A 20,863-nucleotide genomic window follows, 5' to 3' on the forward strand; every position below is an offset into this window, starting at 1 on the left:
ATGCATGCCACCTCACCAACTTGCCAGCAAAGCATACAATAAGAAAATATCAGGTTACAAGGCAAGAGGAAGACCAAGGAAGACCTGGGTTGAGGGTGTGAAAGAAACTCTAAAGACCCACAACATCCCACCCATCCAAGCCGTCCATCTTGCCAGAGACAGAAAACTCTTTCTCCCCTCGACGTCCAAGACGGTACAAGAGGACGGATAAAGTAAAGTAAGTAAAAGGCATCACTATACTGAGTGGATTAACCTGTAAAGTGCAACATACATCATAAGTAACAAGTACATAAGGACATTTTGGACACATAGAAGACATGATGTCAAGTTTACATAATGTTCTGGAGCTGATTAAGAATATAAATCTAACTCTACAGCTCTGTGCATACAATAATTGTATTAATCTGTGTGTTTCAATCATAATCATATCCCATTTGGTGAAAGAAATCTAGTTCATTTTGGCAATCCAAACATAACCCTCACAACTTATTACTCTGGTCACCACCAACTTTGATTCATTTGTTTGACTTGGTAATCTGGACTTGCTATTGGTACACTATATCATATAAAAATAAGCTACAGCCAAACCCATCCATATCATTTTTGTGGAACATCGATTGGTAACATCAAGGTCACTAATCTTAACCCATTCAACTCCGATGACAAGATGTCTTGTCATTTGGTCAAATAAAACAAAAAATCATAATAAAACAACAAAATGTTTGATGATCAAACAGCACCAGAAAAATATGACGTCATCAGTCCTCCTCGAGGAGGACTGATGACGTCATATTTTTCTGGTGCTGTTTGATCATCAAACATTTTGTTGTTTTATTATGATTTTTTGTTTTATTTGACCAAATGACAAGACATCTTGTCATCGGAGTTGAATGGGTTAAACTTGCTGATGACGTTGCACTTCTTGCAAAATCACTGGAGATCCTGACTGCAGCCTTTAAGTTACTGCACTGGGTGATAAAACTGCTAAGACTCTCTCTTGGACCAAGACCATGGTCTAAGCATTTGGGAGGTTACTGAATGCTTGAGTTTAGTCAGAGTATTTATATGATGAGGTCAATGAGGTTTTGTACTGTGCTTACATGAGGAAAACTGAATCTGTAAACTTAGAAAATGGTGTATTTTTACATATGGGAAAAGGTATTTTGTCTCCTGATGGCAAACTTTATAGGATGAGACTGTCTTGACTAATCCTTTCACTAAATTGATGCCCTTTGCTGATCTTATTGTGGTTAATATCGAAAGATTTAATTAGTTGAAGGTTATCATTGTCCTGAAGAGGTAAAAAATAGAACTTTAACCCATTCAACTCCGATGACAAGATGTCTTGTCATTTGGTCAAATAAAACAAAAAATCATAAAACACCAAAATGTTTGATCAAACACCAGAAAAATATGACGTCAGTCCTCGCTTCGCTGCGAGCGAAGCGAGGACTAACGTCATATTTTTCTGGTGTTTGATCAAACATTTTGGTGTTTTATGATTTTTTGTTTTATTTGACCAAATGACAAGACATCTTATCATCGGAGTTGAATGGGTTAAGGAAGCATTGACAAACAAAACATCATAATATGCACCATGCCACATCTTAATATATAGGCATACTGACATCAACTAATTGAAAAAGGAACATTTGAACAGCATCCACTGGTGAGGTCTATTTTCAAGCTTTACTCTGCAGCTTCATAAATTCTGTCCACTTTTCCAATTAGCTATTCTTCGCATGACCTATTTTGTGTATCAGTTTATTATATCCATCTACAAAAAAAGAAACGGGGCAATAGATTGACTAATTACAATATCAATCTAAATAAAATCAGATAAAAAAAAGTTTTGTAATCTTGCACAAAGTATCTGTCTGTGCTACATAGATAATTTCTGAAGACCTGGCATAGGTCACATTGTGTTGTCCTTTCATTTAACAACAAAAATCTAATCTCCATAGCTTCAACTTCAGATGAAGAGTGGGAAAAATATCCACATATGTAAACACTTGCAATCTAAACAAGACCACCATTTTTTACTTTACATCAAAACTGTACAACTAATTTCCATACTTCATCTGTCATTTACTATTAAGAAACTATTAAACCTATATTAGTCATATTGTGCAAAATTTGATGCTATCATCAAATATGACAGTATAACTAAAACAGTTGAAGGCAACAAGGTCAGGATTTAGATGAGACTACAATCTTGCTGAGTGTTCTGGTTTTTTATTCCACGGTCACACCCAGCAGATGGACCTCATGAAGAGGCCTTCTCATCTTTGTCCTGCACAACTCCCCCTGTAAGGAAATTTTGAATTACAATCTTGTTGAAGCAACACTGAGGTAAGTATTTCAAAGCTCACTCCCCTATTTCCTACTACATGTGAGTCCAAATACTATCTCTCCACTTTTTCCAACTTCTCATCTTCTACAATCATTTCTAACTCCATCACCCTTTGTGAATCTCATTACCCTTTTTTTCAAATACCTGAGAGCAGTGACCTAATGCAATTATTAAGAACTGCCTACTTTCGAGATATTACTCATTAAAACAACTCAATTCTACAACTTGTGAATACGGCATCATATGGTCTATGGAGTTATGTGACAAATAACCAAGGCTAACATCCAGCAAGTAAGATGCTTTATATTCTAATACTTGTTTACAGTATAATTGGAACTGTTTTGTCTAAAGAGTTGTTTGTTAATGAACATGATACCTCAACTGAGATAAAACAAATAACTACTCAGAACATCCTCACCTTGTTTAGGAATAAACTTGAGGGAGTGTGAGAATATTCAGAAGCGTGACATCTTCGCATCTGGTCCATCCTTAAGGAACTCATGACCTAAGCCATTGCCACATTTGCCACATAATATCTGTACCAAGAATATATAATTAATATCACTGAAGTGCACATTTAAGTTCATCTGGACATACCACTAACTTTTCCAAAATTGACATTTACTATTCAAAGGGAATTTAGAATCGTAAATAATATCACTGACATATATTACTGGGTACATGCATATAAAATGTGATATAACCGTACAGAGAAAAAATGTTAGTTTATCCTAATCCTACAGCAGTATGATAATCAGCAAATTTACCAGTACCTTCAGGTCTTTTTGGCCAAGAACACATTAATAATTATTATTGGAATCAGGGTGTAACCCATGACACCTTTGCTCTGTCTACGGTTGCTAAGGTAGATGTGTATAAAATGTTGAAGACTGTTAACAGGTCTAAGGCTACCGGACTAGATAATATTCCAGCCAGATTTGTGAATGACTCAGCTGAGCAGATTGCTCCCTGTATCACTCACATAATCAATATTTCGATTCAACAGGGCAAAGTTCCCAAAGATTTTAAATTAGCAAAAGTTATTCCTTTGTACAAGAAGGGTAGCAAAACAGAATCCGGTAACTATAGACCTGTCTCAGTGCTCGGTATTATATCGAAGGTCTTGGAAAGAGTTGTTTATAACCAGGTTTATGAATACATTCAAAGTAATAACTTGTTCTATGATTTACAATCAGGCTTTAGAAAATCATATTCTACTGATACATGTTTGATTAATTTGACAGATTATATCAAAGGTGAAATTGATAGAGGTAATTACTGTGGAATGGTTATGCTAGATCTCCAGAAAGCTTTTGATACTGTAAATCATGATATTCTATTATTCAAATTAAAAGCGTTAGGTTTCAAATCAGATGTTATTAATTGGATGAGGTCTTATCTAACAGGTCGAGAACAGATTGTGAATGTAAATGGTACAACATCAAAAACAGCACAAATAACCTGTGGTGTCCCACAGGGTAGCATTTTAGGTCCGCTGTTGTTTCTTTTGTATGTGAATGACATGAAAGCTGCTGTGAACTGTAAACTGCTGTTGTATGCCGATGATTCAGCCTTACTAGTTTCTGGCAAAGATGTAAATAGGATTGAGATGTTACTCAGTGAAGAGTTATTGAATGTCAGCAAGTGGTTGATGGATAACAAATTGTCTCTACATCTAGGTAAAACAGAAACCATTCTCTTTGGCTCTAATCAAAAACTCAAAAATGCTCCCAACTTACACATCCAATGTAATGATACTAGTATTCAACCTAAGTCTGTTGTTAAATATCTTGGAACAGAAATTGATCAAAAAGTGTCAGGAGAAGTTATGGCACAAAAAATAATTAAAAGAGTCAGCTCCAGAACAAAATTTTTGGCAAGAATACAAAAATACCTAGATGTAGAGACAATGAAGTTACTATCTTCGGCCCTGGTACAGTGTCATATTGACTATGCTTGTTCTTCCTGGTATAGCAACCTATCTAAAAAATCTAAGAGTAATCTTCAAATATGTCAAAACAAACTAATCAGGACTGTTTTGAAACTCCATCCGCGTACTCATCTAGATTATACGCATTTTAAACTGTTAAATTGGTTACCTGTTGAGAAACGTGTTGTTCAGTTAAAGCTTAATCATGTTCACCAAATTGTAAACGACTCTTGTCCCAGTTATTTGTCAGATACCTTTACACTTGTTAGAAATGCTCGTTCCCTGAGAACTCGTTCTAGTAGGTCATCTGTTATTGTACCTAGGTTTAATAGTTCGTTAGGGAAAAGTACGTTCAAATACACTGGTGCTATTGCTTGGAACTCCTTACCGACCAACATTCAATCAATTGTATCTAAAAGCAGTTTTAAAAAAATCAGTTAAATGTTATCTTTTAGACACTGTTCTTTCTGAAGAAAATAGTTTATATGTTTAATTTACACTTCTTATAATCCTAATTTACACTTCTTATAACCTAGCTTTTACTATGACAATCTTTTCCTAGTTTTTATATGAGGACCACAGTGGAAATAAGTCTCTTGACTTTCTGTGCCATCCTCGGATGTACAATTATATGTACTATGTATAATATTGAGTCTTATATGTATTGTACTTACTGTATGTATGATTGTATCCAAATAAAATTAAATTCAATTCAATTCAATTTCAATTCAATTCAAATATTGCATTAGTGAAGTATCACCCATTCAATGACCTGACCACTGTGATTATGTTGCCTTTTTCTCTCTTTTTTTATGGTTACAGGTCCAGTGATATTAGTATCTCTTTATAATGTTTCTCTGTAAAGCTGTGAACCAATTTCAATGCTGCTCCTTGTATTACCTTAATCCTATTGCAACTCATTTTGTGTGGAGGCCATATTATCACTGCTTATTCCAGCCTAGGGCAGATTACATATATATATACATATATATATATATATATATATATATATATATATATATATATATATATATATATATATATATATATATATATATATATATATATATATACACAGGTAGTCGTCGACTTACGACCGAGTTCGGTTCCGACAGACAGGTCGTAAGTCGATCTGGACGCAAGTCGGTCTATATATATATATACAGTATATATTACCCTTTATATAATATATATATATATATATATATATATATATATATATTGTATATTTAGCATACTGAAATAATCTTAGCATCTTTGAACTATGTTGTATAGTATTTTTAACCTTTTTATAATTTCATCTGATTTTCTTTGGGAAACGTAGCCTAGGCCTAAGCATATTGAATAAAATCCTATCATCTTTGACCTATGATATTTAATACTGCATTTGTTAACCTTTGTATTATTTTACCATCAGACTTTCTTTAGGAAACGTATGCATACTGAATAAAATCTTATTATCTTTGAGCTACGTTGTTTAATATTCATTAACTTTTTATCATTTTCATTAGGAAACGTAGCCTAGGCCTACGCATACTGAATAAAGTCCTGTCATCTTTGACCTACAAATCCTTTTTTGTTGGTTACATTAAAATCATTGTAAAGCAAAATTAGGAAAAAAATATTTCGAAACACATTCTTTTCGTTTACGTACTGTACCGAAAATATTGTTATCGACAACAGACTAGGCATAAACAAAGTTTACTGTTACATTTTATTAATCGCAAAACATAGAAATACAAAATGCTGTGCCGAACATTTTGTCATCGACAACAGACTAGGCATAAAAAAATACTGTTACATTTTATTAATTGCAAAACATAAAAATACAAAATGTAAGGCAAAATTAGGATTTTTTTTTATTTCAACAAAACACATTCTTTTCGTTTAAGTACTGTACCGAACATATTGTTATCGACAACAAACTAGCCTAGGCATAAAAAGTTTGTTATATTTTATTAATTGCAAAACATACAAAAATACAAAATGCAATGCAAAATTAGGAAACATTTTACTTCAAACAAACAAAATGAAAGAATATTTAGCTGGCTGGGATGCTGCCGGCAGCCTGCCAAAACTTTCGTACTCGCGTCTCGCAGCGTGCTGAGTAATGTACTGCACTGCCAGGCATAACATTGCAATTCTAAAATGTTGGACATTATTGCACCATCTCGTGGTCGTAAAGTCGATCAGTCGTAAGTCGCATAGGTTGTAAGTCGACGACTACCTGTATATATATATATATTTTTTTTTACCACATGTATGCTGATCAATAACCTGTATCTTGCCCACAATCTTGCTGATATGCTTGTTAGGTGACAAGTTATCCATGACCAACCCTCCCTTATCCTTCTTCACTTCTAATTATGTAATTCATTGATGATCTTTTTGAGCTTTTACCAATTTTTAAAAGTTTATCATCTTTGCCTCTGAAATTTATTTTCCACACTTGGTTTCAGGCATACAGTCATCATTTAGCACTTATGGATTTGAATACTCACAGGTATAATTGTAAATTTGTACTGTGAAAGGTTTAGGTACAGTGATTCCTCCTTATACAGTAATTCTTTATCCGGCAAATTCACAGTTACAGTATTTGGTAATTACTACCCTTTATTCTATTTACGGTAAGAAAAATTCACAGATACGGTATTCGCTCGTGTTTTGAAGAGGAAAGAGCAGGGAGAAGGTACATCTGCCATATCCTATTATTACATGCTATAATGGGTTCGGTATACGGTAATTTCAATTTGCGGTAAGGTTTTCAGGAACACATATGTACCGTATAACGAGGACTTACTGTACTCAAAATATTTTCCTTGTCCAGATATCCTCCCTGTTCATCTATCCTGTACCAACCCACAGATGATTATGTGTCATCACTGCTCTGCTTCCCTCCCACAGTAACAACTATCGTATCCACATCTCACACATTTACCATGAATTTACACTTTCCAGCTTGACTTTCATGATGGCCCCTAAGATGGCAACTATGCCAGCTTATTTCATAAGAAAGTATCACATTTAATTTGAAAACAAAATGAACTTGATCAGTATCAATGTTGGTATTGCCAATAACCTGAAAATATCTCCATTGCTTCTGCCACTAACATGGCAATACACAAAATCATTCATTTTCCTCTAAAAGAACTTCTCTCACCTTCAATAAATTCATGATGAAACATTTTCTTAAAAAAATATATTTTTCATTCTCACAAAATTTCTTTATAAAATAGGGTGCATCTTCTATACCAGCAAATATAGTATAGTATATATATATATATATTCTAACTTATTATGTTACAATATTTTTTCAATTAACATATAAATAAATGGATATAATATTTTTCTCTAGTTATATAAGATAACAGTGGGTCCATGAGTGTTTTAAAGTGGGCAGCAGATACTCACAGATTGTTAACATCTGTGAAGAATATTACTTACATCTGGAAATGAGGACCACTATATACACTGTCTAAATGTTTTCATAATAATTTCCTCTTTTCCTCACCTTTTATTCTTTTCATGAAATGTATTATCTGCAAACATTTTAAAGTAGTTTGCTGTACCTTCTATCATGTCGTTTACATAGATCAGGAACATTATGAGCATATCAACCCTTGTGAGACTGCTAGTTACTGCCCTCCACCCTGACATTTTATCCTTTTCTACTGTTCTCATGTACCAATCATACTTTATCTTTTGTGTTTGTGTAAATGTACACTCATTTCATGCAACTCTTGGCTATACATGGTACTGTACTTTAATAATATATCTACCACATATGATGGGGATCAGCCCTACTTTTGCAGCAAAATGAATTACAATGATTAGCAGTGAGCCTAGCTCTTATTTCTCAAAAAATCAAAGGAAATAATCAATATCTGGAATCCCAAAGAAAAATCAGGTTCAAGTTCAATTATAATTAGCAAATGACTTACCTGTCCTAACCTAATTCTATATTTTAGAAAACTTAGAATGAAAGAATAATCAAACTGGTATCACTTTCTAATTGAAACTAGACAAAACATGTGTGCATAAGTTATCTTGTGATATCAATATATAAAATTCTCACCATATCTGATGACAAGAAAAAAATTGACACCAAGAAACCAATAAATAATACTACTGTTATTACATTCTTGAAAAAACAAAACAAAGAAAATGGTTAAACCTTTAAGGCAGTGGGTGAATCCTCTTCAGCTTTCTTGGAGACAGAGTTCTTGTGAATAGTCTCAGTGAAGGCTGGCCAGGGTGTGTGATGATCATATTTAGATTTACTTGAAAACAATTCAAAGCCACACTCAGCACATGCATACAGTCCTGGAAGCCGTGTAGTAATTAGTATTGCAACCAACAAACCAAATAACACACTTATGATAGATTCACATCATCTAATGCTGAGATTGGGTTGCTTTCATAATAGTGTCTGCCAGCTGTTCATAAAGAAAAAACTCTATACTGACATAGGATCTACTTAAACATGTAATAATCAACACTGGATTCTTAAATCCTTATCGTACAGCAAATGACAGAGGCCACACCATACTAATACTACATCTAACTCTTTTTGTTAACTTATTGTGTATTATGCTGTGAGGATGCTTGGCATACTTGTATCTGTATGAATGGAGTCCTGCCTTAATATCAAATTGAATACATTTGTAAATATAACTAAATTCACCAGTTCCCCACCAAAATTACTAGTATTCCATTATCCACATACTGTACTTTTCCTCTGGGCGAGGAGCACAAAGAAAGAACTGACCTGTATGAACAAAGTCCCACCTTAATATGACTCCCACTTCCCTGAGTAATGCCAAGCTCTACCCAATTGCCATCCTATAACTCATCCTTGACAATGACTTTGCCTACCTAACACCTTGCATGCAACCACCCATCCTAAATGAGTTACTCATGTCGGGTGTTTCTAATTACCTATATTTCCAGTGTTATGGGATTACCCCATGCTCCAATTTCCTCTTCTTGAAATGCAGAATTTTTGTCAATAAACCAATCCTTAGTTCCATCTCCATGGACTAGGACAAGCTGATAACCAAAGCCTGGGACATGCTTTCCTTTCCCACTAAAACCTGGAGGGTGTGGTAGGGGTGGACAAGGTGGTCTTGTTACTAAGGAGAAAAGTCATGTGGGCAAACAGGATGAAAGGGAGTGGGAAATACACCTCAAGGCATATGTCTAATTCGAACTACAATCAAAGTGATTCTGGATATGTTACATGAATCTAACAAATATACCTAATATAGAAATAGAAATCCCAGCATTACAATTCAAAGTTATGTATCTTTTGCCATTTCAATATGTCTTCCTTTTATAGTATATTAGCTCCTTGGAATTGAGAAATAACAGTATATTAGCTCCTTGGAATTGAGAAATAACAGTATATTAGCTCCTTGGAATTGAGAAAAAAAAAAAAAAATGAATTTCAGTTATAATGTATGCCAATTCTACACAGCTTGTATCTCACAAAACTCATTTCAACTTAATTTCTTCAGGACTTATTTTTTTAGACAGATTTACAAGATATATTAAGTTAGAAACTTTAAGACTTACGTTTTTTGTCTATCTATATACCAAGGGCTTTTTCCTTTTACAAGGGAGGTAACCAAGTCAAAGGCAAAGTACCAACTCATATCCATTTCCACCCCAGCTCTCCTCCTCACCTCCTTGTTTCTCACTCTATTCAATCTTGTAACCTTTACCATATTTCTTAGACATTTCATCTCAGATACAATTGAACTTTTCCTCTCTACCTCTCTTAAATTTCAGGTCTCTGCCTCATACAGTGCCATCAGCACAACCACCCCTTCATATAATATCCTCTTTGCATCCATTCCCAATTGCCTGTTTCTCATGACATTTTTTAATCACTCAAGGCATTTACTTGCTTCTCTCAGTCTACAATTTACTTCCACCTCCACTCCTCCCTTTCCTGGCACATACAACCCCAAATACCTAAAGCTATCCACTTCCTCCAGCCTCTCCTTAAGACTTACTTGCTGCCATCCTCTCCCCTAGGATATCTCATCACCTTACTTTTACCTGCATTTACCTTCCACTTTCTCCTATAGCATACCTGTGAAACTCCGTCACTAACTCCTTTAATCCTTGCTTTGACCCTACCACAAGCACAGTGTCATCAACAAACAACAACTGGCTCGCCTCCCATTTTTCTCCATTTTCTTTCACCATATCCAGTCCCCTGCCTATTACCCTTGCATTTACTTTGCACCACCCCATCCATGTACTTATTGAACAACCATGGTGACATGACACATCCCTATCACAGTCCCACCTTTACTTCAGCCTAGTCACTCTCCCTTTACAATTCTAACATTGGCTCTACTACTCTCGTAAAAACTCTTGATTGTCCTTAACAGCTTCCCCCCAATCCCATATATCTGCAAAACCTCCCACAGTGCCTTCCTGTCTATCCTGTCATAAGCCTGTTCCAGATCCATAAAGGCCCCCAAAAATCCTTAACTTTTCCTAAAGCTTTCTCATATATCTTCCTTACCACAAAAATAAGATCCATGGAACCTTTAACTTTCCTAAACCCACACTGTTCCTCACCAATTACTTCCTGTTTCTCAATTAAGACCCTCCCATATGCCTTCCCAACTACACTCAACAAATTGATCCTTCTAAAACTGCTACACTCACATTTGTCCCTTTAGGATTACAGACAACAGGATGCCTAGCCCCATCACTCCATCCCATCTTAACAGCAGTTTTAGTATTTTGTCAGAACACATACATCTGGAACCAACATTGAACATCTAAACAGTCTCCCCTAACCATAAACAACTATTATTATAAGCAATAGTTTCTAAAAGTTGTATATTCTCCTACCCTTACCACCAAAAAATATATAAACAAATTAATACATAAACAAATAAATAAACTTAAACTATATATCACTTCCTTAGAAATATGATCTACCCAAGGGAAATTAATTCAAACCATTAAATAAACCTGCCATAATAACTACTACATTTCCTGGTTAGGAACTTTATGTAGAAAATTCAACACCAGTAACTTCATCAAGCATGAACTACATCATGAATGAAGTTAAATATATTTAGAGGATCTATCTCTATCCACAATTACTTGAACTTAGTAATGCTTTTACTGATGTTAGAAAAAAAGTCTTGTATATATCCTAGTACAACCCCTTCACAATAATCAATTCTATAATAATGGGATTAAAAATTCAATTTCCAAATTTTCTTAATTTTGATGTGCAAATATGTAATCTTATGACTCAAAATCTGTCATTTTTTATGTTACATATTATATCATGATCCTCCAACATGTCTCCTTCAGTAAAGCTACTTTCAATTATCTAAGAAAATTATGACCAACTCAACACAAAACTTGTCATATGTGTTATGGATGTGCTACAGATTTTTCATCTTTAAAGATGTTATAGACAAGTAATAATTATATATAATCAACTAGAAAAGAACAAAATTTATTACAGGAAGTTTTCAATTCTATTGCAATGGCTTTTTCCACTATAGTCTTTTCAATATGATCTAATTCCTGTCATGGCTTTTATTGTGAAATTGTGTACTGAATATTTACTGATTTGTATTTTTGCTACAGTGATATGAATGCATATTAGTTAGATTAAACATCACTCATTAATTCAAAACAAAATTATATACATTTTTACAACACTTAAAGCAATGCATAATGGGCACATCTCACACAATCATTTTACCTTGTATGCATTAGTGCTTTGTTTGAACTTATGCACAGAACTGTTGTTAATTGTGTTCATAAATGCAGGCCATGGTGAAGAGTGTTGGTACTTCTCATTACTTGAAAACAGCTCACTATCACATCGCCTACACAGGTATACACCTGGAACCAATACATATTCATATATCTTTGGGGGTATTATGTAAAACAGTGTTCTAGGACAATTTGTAAGTCAGGTTTCAGACATAATTTTGAATATATTTTGGCAATAGGCATCTAGGGTCTTATTTCAACTGCCATCATTACTGTTCTGTCAGGTGCCACTTGCTAAAGCCATCTAGTATTTGTTGGGTATGGTTTGTGAACAGTATGCTAGTGAAACAGCCTTCTTTGGAGCCATGTTGATTTGGTGAGGTAGATATGTGACATGGCCTGAGGGTACTTTTCGTCTTTTATATTTTTGGAGAAGGGGGATGAGCTGTCATGTAAATGAACCAGCTGGCCTTGCTGTGGATGTGCTGTGCCTTACTGCATTGCTTCTGACTTAGGCAGTGGGCAGGAGAAACTAAGATGAAAGGGAAACAAAATGGGTAACAGATGGGAGTGGGATGAGTGAAGATGGGTGCATGCCTAGGCTGGCTCTCTCCTTTGTAAGGGGGAAGAATATGTGTATTATTTTATCATTCTAAGTTCAACCTTTCCAACAATTTAGATGTCTTATTAATATAAGAGATAAATCAGTAGGATATTGAGTACTCTGGCAGATCGTTTGGTTTCAGGATATCATATGTACTCATTTCCAGGTTACTAGGATATTACAACCTGGGATATCACAATAATGAGGACTGCCTGTAGTATAGATCCATCAGCTGCTACTACTATTATTGCCCTCCCATCCTCTTACAAGCAGATAGTATGACAAGCTGCCTACCTCCCTACTCGCCACTGTAGCAATGCTAAAAGACTGTGTGTACATCCAACACTATGACAGCTTTCTTCCTCTTCCACATACACATAGATGCAGTGGATTTATGGTGAAATGGCACAATGTGGTGAGTATCCACCTTATACCTAGCAATTGTACAGTTGGACTGATGGGTGAGACCAGAGACGTACTAAGGTAATTGTGCAGACTGCATGATGCCCCTTATGCCAACAGCTGGCTTAACTATTGTCCTGAATGTCCCATGGAAACCCCTTTGATACCTCATCGATAATATTAGCTCTTGATGTTTGTGAATATTTGCCTGAAGGTGGTTAATTGGATGCAATTCTTTTGTACCATCTGCACTTTGGTATGTTTTCAACTGTATATAATCAATTCCATCAGTGTCTGGTTCGGGTGTGTCTTGTGTATTTACCTAGTTGTATTTTGTGGGAAGGGGAGCTACGTTCGTGGTGTCCCGCTTTTGTACCTCGCAGTGTCTAGTTTGCTCTTTAACTCATGAATGGTTTTTGCGCACACTATTTCATTGTCCAGTTTGTTCCAAGTGTCCACCACTCTATGTGTGTCACTGGTACTCTGTAAATAGCTACATTTTGTATTAGGTTTGATGCTCCTTGAGTGTAATAAATCTATTAAAATAAAATACAGGATTATAACTATGTGATCAAGAAAGGTTGCACATTCTGTGCGGCTTTTGCAGGTACTGGGCAAGATGATTCAGGTGGTAGTTTGATATCTTATCCAAGCCTTCTGCATGAAAGTTTTTTAGTTTCTTGATGGCTTTATCTATAACTGGAAAAAGGTGAGGTTGCTTCAGTATCTACCTTCCTTTACTACATTTTTTTCTAGATTTCTGGAATTGAAAGTTTGAAACTTGTTTTGAGAAATCCTTATACTTGTCATTGTGTGGTATCTATTCAAGCAATCAATCAATCCATTGATCAGGTTCTTTCTTGCAAGATCAGCATCTCCAAGGAAAATGGTCAGGGCCCGTTCACCCCATAAGTCACTCAATGAAAAGATTTTGTGTTACTGTATGGAAAGAGAGATTGTGGGATGGTGTAGTGATTAACCATGGTCTTGGATTATGATTAGTACTTATTGCCCTCCCCAATGTGAGCTCAGAGCTGACATATACACCAATCTATGGGCAATGCTGCGCCCTTGCACACAGTAGAGAAATCACCCTCTTATGAAGTAAGAATTGTACAGGCTCAGCAACTGCCACCAATTACCTTAGATAACAATACTAAACAGAATATATATAGCACAAGGGTCACCAAACTTTTTCCACAGCAGGCCAGATAACTAAGAGAATGATGAGTGTGAGCCACATAACCATTTTGTTCAATACATTACAGTGAATATAGAAAAGATAAAGACAATCAACATACTGGTATATTTACCAATAAGAAAAAAATATATATATATATATATATATATATATATATATATATATATATATATATATATATATATATATATATATATATGTATAGATAAGAAAATAAAGACAACATGTTTATTTACCAAAAAGTTTTAGAAAAATAATTAATATAATTATTTTCTGCTTCATATGTACAGTGGAGCGGCAGACTGGATGAACCTTGTGGGCTGGATCTGGCCTGCAGGCCATAGTGTGGTGACCCCTAATATAGCACAATATACTACACTGTGACTATCTTACATTCACTCTTTTAAAGGAGCAACACAATCTCTTTCCTGGGTGAATTACATGCTAAACCAGTTTCCTTGGGGGGGAGGTATAGATCTGCATGAAAGAACTGATGCAGAGGATTGATCAATGGCAGCTTTTTATAAATAACAATATTTCATAATAAAAACTAGACATATAAAGAGCTTGTGGGAAAACAAAATATGGTGGTGGAAGATGGCTTTCAGAAACACGGGTCTGCAATGTTAATGGATACAGGAATCATTGGCATCATATCATCCACCTTAAATTTTGTCACTATCCACACTGTATGAAAATTCAACAATAATTCTATTTCTTAGGGGAATGGAGACTATCACAGTACAGACATGGGGTCTCACTAATTGCCGAACAAACCGAGAAAAGCCGAACAAAACAACAAAACCCATACAAGGACGGGTTTCTCTCAAATGCACACTTCTATATATATATGGTTGCATTATTTGAACTATTTTCTTTAAAATGTGTGATTTCCGTGTAATATGATCAAAGAGAACTTACGTTTTTATCCTCTGCAATTTTACCGACCCCAGCTACGATTCGTCCAGACCGCCGTCTATGATCACTGGTGGTATGGATCAAACTACTCTTTTAAGTTTCTTACTGTTGTGTTATTAGTGTAATAGACTCCATATAGTTGAATTATTTAAACTCTTTTCTTTAAAATGTGTGATTTTCATGTAATTTAACACAACAGTAAGAAACTTAAGAGTGTAGTTTGATCCATACCACCAGTGATCATAGACGGCGGGCTGGACGAATCGTAGCTGTGTTCGGTATTTTTGCAGAGGATAAAAACGTAAGTTCTCTTTGATCATATTACATGGAAATCACACATTTTAAAGAAAATAGTTCAAATAATGCAATCATATATATATATATAGAAGTATGCATTTGAGCAAAACCTGTCCTTGTTTGGGTTTTGTTGTTTTGTTCGGCTTTTCTCGGTTTTGTTCGGTTTGTTCGGCAATTAGTGAGACCGCAGACATGTCACATGAGTTGTCTAAGGTATTGCAGAGGCATGTTGGTAAATGTTTACATCTCCAGCAATAATCAAACCATAAGCATTCTTCAAGTTCTCATATACTCATACTAACCCAGTCAACATTTGCAGTTTCAACACGGATTCCTGGCAACTTATTTATAACTTCAGCAATCTGCTGAAGCCACCAAATACCTCCAGTCAAGTCCAGAACTTGATCAATGGGTTCCCTAATATTAGATCAACTTCAAATTATATAACTGAATAATACTTTTGCAAACAATAAATTACCTGGTTCAAAGTGGTCACGATACTTCTCGGTTTTAGTCCATGCACAAAAAGCCATCTTTCTGTGCTGAACTTCTACCGCTGCCCCAAGACTTAACTTTGTTGCACTTTTGGCACTGTTCCCAATCCCGTGCTTTGAAGTTGCATAAATTCAGTATCTTTGAGCGCCACAATTCAGATCACCTTACGGTAGGTCATGCAACTCTCAGAAGTACGAACAACGTGCGAACGGGGATTTATTGAAAACAAATACCAATTTTACTAATAATTACATAATTTTCAATTTCCTTTCGTAGATAGCCGGACTTCATTTGGCTGTGAATCGTAAACAAATATGCTAGAGAAGCTATTGTCGTTCCGCCGCTTCTTGGTGATTATACATTAGCTGCTACAATTGTCATCTCCGCCGTGGACTAGATTGAAGATAACTAGAAAGTGGGTATTGAAAAGACTCACTGACAATTTTGCCTATAGGCTCACTGGTTCACTCTAGAGTAACACTGGTCCGGATGACAAGAGTGCCCATGTTCACGTAACTTACGAGTACATCCGGTAGTCGTCACGCACAGTGTCACGGCAGTGACGGCACAACCAATTATGTAATCAGATTATGTCCAATATAATCTCTCGAAACCTGAAGAAAAGTTTGTTTTCCCCAAGATAGTCATTACAGTGTAAATCGTTAAGTGTAATATGATACCAACAATTTTACTGAAGATCTTTACAGAGTAGCCTTGCATTGTAAAAGTATAAACAAACATTCATGGACGATATGATTTTCATTATGCAGCGTATATGGTTGCTATTTTGTAGAACTTCGTGATCAAATGACGATATCTGGCAAATGTAATTTAAGAGTACTACTGTCGTGATTCTATGGTCGACTATTTTACCATACGATATGTATCATCATCTCACGATTGTGATTATGACCCAATGACATTGTTTCCACATCATTATGTTTGTCTGGGGCGGATAGAATAAAGTTTCTTTAAAGTTCATTCTGAACTGTAGACGACAATATATCTGTCGTTGTAAGCGTATACAAAAAGTTGGAGGCATTTTTTTTTTTTTTTTGGTAATTGATTCGTTTCTTGCAAGATGTTAGGTTAGGTTTGGATTTTTTATGCAATTGATTCATTTTCTTGCAAGATGTTAGGTTGGTTTAGTTAGGTTAGGTTAGAAGCATAGAATTACCTTATCATACAATTTCTGAATGCCTCCGAGATGTCTTCGAATACCTCTGACCAAAGACTATATACGAAAGACTGGAAGGGACGGAAAAGTGTATAAATAGCCTAACTGATTACTCATAAGTTTAGTTACTTCAATCAACGCTAGAGATCGCTGTGCTTCATTCGGAAAGAATTAGCGGGCTTTTTGAATCGTCTGCATGTTTACATTTCAGGCATCTGTCACTTGGAACACATGGACATGGTTAGTTCAATCGGTCCAAAAGTTCTCATCCTGAATTCATGTACCATCGGTTTCCTAAAGAACCACAAAGGTAAGTGTATATTATACTGCCAACATTAAGTATTATAGACATATAAGTGTCATTTTATTCATTAAGTAAAAATGTAAATCAACATTCTCTTCTTTTTGATACATGTAATGTTCAAAGTGGATACAAGTAACCGGTATATCAACATTAAGAAAGAAAACACCTACACAATTAAATAAAAGTCAAAGGATATGTAGCCATCATTTTTCTCAACGGCAATATGCATCATCAACCCGTTTGTGCCCCAGTGCATACCCAGATCAAAATTTGCCTGGTGAGTCAATGCAGTTTTATATATACATTATCATAAGATTACAATAATTAACATTGGTAAGAAGTAATGATTTTCATTATGCATTCTATTATCTATCACATCCAGCACACCCAGATAGAGCCAGAAATAACCAGTATGGATGCAGGTAAGTGCTTGATCAATGTGAAAATAGTATAGCACAGTTCTGAGATTAATTGAAATTACTTTATTTTATTAGCACATTGCATTTGAAACAAAACATTGCTTGTCTCTATATATTATATATTTCTGTATTACTTTAAAGTTGAACATTATTTAGAATATTCTTTCATTGCCATTAGCTAATTTTTGTATTTGCACAAAACATATTTCAACTTGAAATTACAAACTAAATTCTGAGCATAGATACCTTACATACATTATCTGTTTATAACAGTACAAAACATCACATATATTATTCTACAGATATTGACCTGCACTTGGATACTGCAAGTACTTTGCATCACCAGCAAATTGAAATGGAAATCTTGTCAAGTTCATTGGATGAGAACTTTGGTTAGTACTGACCATTTATTAGCATTGCATAATTCTATAAGAGATGGCCTGTAAATCATAAAAAAGTAAGCAACATATGTCAAATTGCAACAACAGATATTAGTACCACAATTGAGTCCACAGTTATATAGATGTTTTATAGACCTGTTTCACACTCTTGGCATATATGTGATAATGTGATAAGAATAGAAATTGTTCTGGTAGGTGCTGGGGGATGGCATACACTCATCAACACTCCTCTCAGGTAGAGAGAGATTGCTGGAGTTTTGGACGTAGTCTTAGGAAGATAAAGTCATCTCTTATAAAATTACTTAGTAATATTTACTAAACATATATGAATGAAGTTATAACTCAGTTTTAGATTTATTCCACATGCTCTCTTACATGAATGTGAGTTGGATGCAATGTGTCATGGGGGTATTGGAGATGTAGCCCCCATCAACCTGTAGGATATATTCTAATTAGAGTATTTCACATTCCACAAATATTTCTTCATAATGAGCTGTTAATGTGAAAGATGCAAAAGTATTAAAGAAAATGCTGCTGATTGGCATATAATGTAGATCATGTAGATTGTCTGGCGCTGACATTGGCATATGCAGTATAATGACAAATTCACCAATTAACAGGTACTTTGAGAACATCTACAGCATTGCATTTTTCCTCATCAGCTCAACAATCAGTAAATGGTAGGTATATCCACAAATTCTTTATTCCACATATTTATTTCCTATTAAAGTCATATTATTTATTATCAAAATCAAGTACGTTTTTCTGCTACCAACATGTGCACTTGGAAAAAATGGATACTTTAGGTAAAAGTTACCAAGAGGACGGCATTTACCTCAATCAAAGTCCCCTAACTCCAACTTACAATCATTGGGAATTGAGTCCTCTCAGTAATTTTTAAAATAATTTATTTACAAGAGTACTATATATTATTTACAAGATTTCTTATTAGTTTTTAATGTTTGGCCATTGAAATTACAGCAGATACATCACAAGCAAGACATGTTTTGGAGCAAGTTGGAGAAGTCTTGTCCTGTTCTGGTAAAGAACAAATTTGCTATTTCCCTTTCTTTAAAGTATGAAACTATGCATTTTATAATTGAGAATCATTACTATCATATTGCTGTTTTGCTAACATCAACAAATACTACCATAGTGCATTTAGGAAAGGGATATATATTTTTTTCATTTTTTGCAGGTGAGATGTCAGACAAAACTGTATTTGCAGATACTGTGGAAGAGGAAGTAGAGGAAGTCATATCCAACACTGGTAGGTGAAAACTCATATTTAATATAATGCTAGTCGTAAACAAAAGAAAATTAAAGTATAATATTATTTCTTAAGTAAGAATGATTGTGTTTACTAATTGTACTTGCAAAATATTTAATCCAATTAAAAAGACACTATCAGTGCCTCATTATAATGTTCTTTCATCATTGAATAGATGAAGATTGCTGCCAAACAAAAGTTGGGAAGGTGATCCTCAAAATTATTCTGCAACCCCTCTTACCTCAAATGCTAATAAGAGTAAGTAAAATCATAGTTCAGTATGGTAGTGTTGATATTTCTTTACTTTCTCTTTATTTCTCATTACCTACAAAGTTAATATCTACTAGTCTGTATAGATGTTCTTTAATACTTCATACTTCTCACAAAAGCATTTTTCTTGTATTTGCATCCCCCCAACCTGTAAGGAAATAACATATTTTCTTATTAAGCAAAACATTGAAATATACTGTTTGCAATTACTTATATGTAAAACACTACTCTCTTCACAATCACAGATGTAGTACTTTATCTGTTTTTATTTATGAAGGCATGTTAAGCTTTGGTAAATGTTTTAGCCATGCACGTTTTTGCTTTTTATTTTTACTGAATAGGTTTGCTTTATTATGTGTCATTCTATTATTGATAATGATTATTTTATTTGCACAATTATTTCTTTTACAATGCATGAATTTCTGCTCTCTGGACTGGTGCTTATACAAGTGTATAATTAATTTTCAAATATGTGACCATGCATGATTCATTTTACGTTTATTATAGATATGATGTTATCATTTAATTTATGCTTTGTTTTTGTTTTTTGTTAAGTTGTTGTTTTGTTTGCTTGCTTTTGCATGACTTGCTCTTTGATATATGTTGGTTGTTTTAATTTTCTGTGCTCTGTTCTCTTGTATCTTTGCAAGTTAGAGGTAAATAAACCTTTATGTTAAGTTTTAAATATGTGTTCTTTGGAATTAATAAAATTATGAAATAAAACCTAAGCTTTCATTTGCCCATATTACCACATATGATACCCATGAAGACTAATGATAAAGAAATTCAAATGTACATAAATCAAATAAGAGAATTATATATATATATATATTATGTGTGTGTGTGTGTATGTATATGTATATATATGTGTGTATGTATATGTATATATATATGTGTGTGTGTATGTATATATATGTATATGTGTGTGTATATATATGTATATAATATATATATACATATATATGTGTGTGTGTATATATAATTTTTTTTTATATTTTATGAAAATTTCAGAGGTATGAAAAATATTATACAAATGAGATATTGTCAAATGTCAAGTATGT

The 20,863-nt window shown here is 34.4% G+C and overlaps 2 protein-coding genes across 5 annotated transcripts; one reads left to right on the plus strand and one right to left on the minus strand.

Moving 5' to 3' along the window:
• Nucleotides 1-824: 824 nt before the first annotated feature.
• Nucleotides 825-16,391, minus strand: LOC143020662 (methionine-R-sulfoxide reductase B1-A-like). 4 transcript variants are annotated; one of them, XR_012965913.1, is made up of 5 exons: nucleotides 15,945-16,391; nucleotides 12,031-12,173; nucleotides 8,458-8,606; nucleotides 2,772-2,889; nucleotides 825-2,307 (listed from the first exon to the last, which is right to left on the minus strand). XR_012965913.1 is itself a non-coding variant. In XM_076177188.1 (4 exons), exons 1-4 carry the CDS (start codon nucleotides 15,997-15,999, stop codon nucleotides 2,267-2,269), a joined length of 357 nt encoding a protein of 118 aa, XP_076033303.1. In that variant the 5' UTR covers nucleotides 16,000-16,391; the 3' UTR covers nucleotides 827-2,266. The 4 variants fall into 4 exon arrangements, 3 of the variants coding, with proteins under 3 accessions (XP_076033303.1, XP_076033302.1, XP_076033304.1); XM_076177188.1 differs by lacking the exon at nucleotides 8,458-8,606 and having other exon boundaries at nucleotides 827-2,307; XM_076177187.1 differs by lacking the exon at nucleotides 12,031-12,173 and having other exon boundaries at nucleotides 1,486-2,307; nucleotides 15,945-16,383.
• Nucleotides 16,392-17,565: 1,174 nt separating this feature from the next.
• LOC143020571 (uncharacterized) lies at nucleotides 17,566-19,940 on the plus strand. The gene is made up of 5 exons (XM_076177004.1): nucleotides 17,566-17,864; nucleotides 18,164-18,253; nucleotides 18,883-18,942; nucleotides 19,244-19,303; nucleotides 19,461-19,940. Exons 1-5 carry the CDS (start codon nucleotides 17,786-17,788, stop codon nucleotides 19,538-19,540), a joined length of 369 nt encoding a protein of 122 aa, XP_076033119.1. The 5' UTR covers nucleotides 17,566-17,785; the 3' UTR covers nucleotides 19,541-19,940.
• The last annotated feature ends 923 nt before the right edge of the window (nucleotides 19,941-20,863 follow it).

The sequence above is a fragment of the Oratosquilla oratoria genome, chromosome 40 (genome assembly GCF_046742065.1).
Source record: "Oratosquilla oratoria isolate Oo_2021 chromosome 40, ASM4674206v1, whole genome shotgun sequence".
NCBI classification, from domain to species: Eukaryota; Metazoa; Arthropoda; class Malacostraca; order Stomatopoda; family Squillidae; genus Oratosquilla; species Oratosquilla oratoria.

What these genes read in the sequence shown, in the direction of transcription:
- LOC143020571 (XM_076177004.1), top strand. Translation starts at nt 17,786, where the DNA reads ATGATTTTCATTATGCATTCTATTATCTATCACATCCAGCACACCCAG. An exon ending in AATAACCAGTATGGATGCAG is followed by an intron (nt 17,865 to 18,163) that starts GTAAGTGCTTGA and finishes ATTATTCTACAG; the next exon opens with ATATTGACCTGCACTTGGAT. An exon ending in TTCATTGGATGAGAACTTTG is followed by an intron (nt 18,254 to 18,882) that starts GTTAGTACTGAC and finishes ACCAATTAACAG; the next exon opens with GTACTTTGAGAACATCTACA.
- LOC143020662 (XM_076177189.1), bottom strand. Translation starts at nt 15,999, where the DNA reads ATGGCTTTTTGTGCATGGACTAAAACCGAGAAGTATCGTGACCACTTT. An exon ending in TCGTGACCACTTTGAACCAG is followed by an intron (nt 12,174 to 15,944) that starts GTAATTTATTGT and finishes TATTGGTTCCAG; the next exon opens with GTGTATACCTGTGTAGGCGA. An exon ending in AAAGCACTAATGCATACAAG is followed by an intron (nt 6,427 to 12,030) that starts GTAAAATGATTG and finishes CCAACATTTTAG; the next exon opens with AATTGCAATGTTATGCCTGG.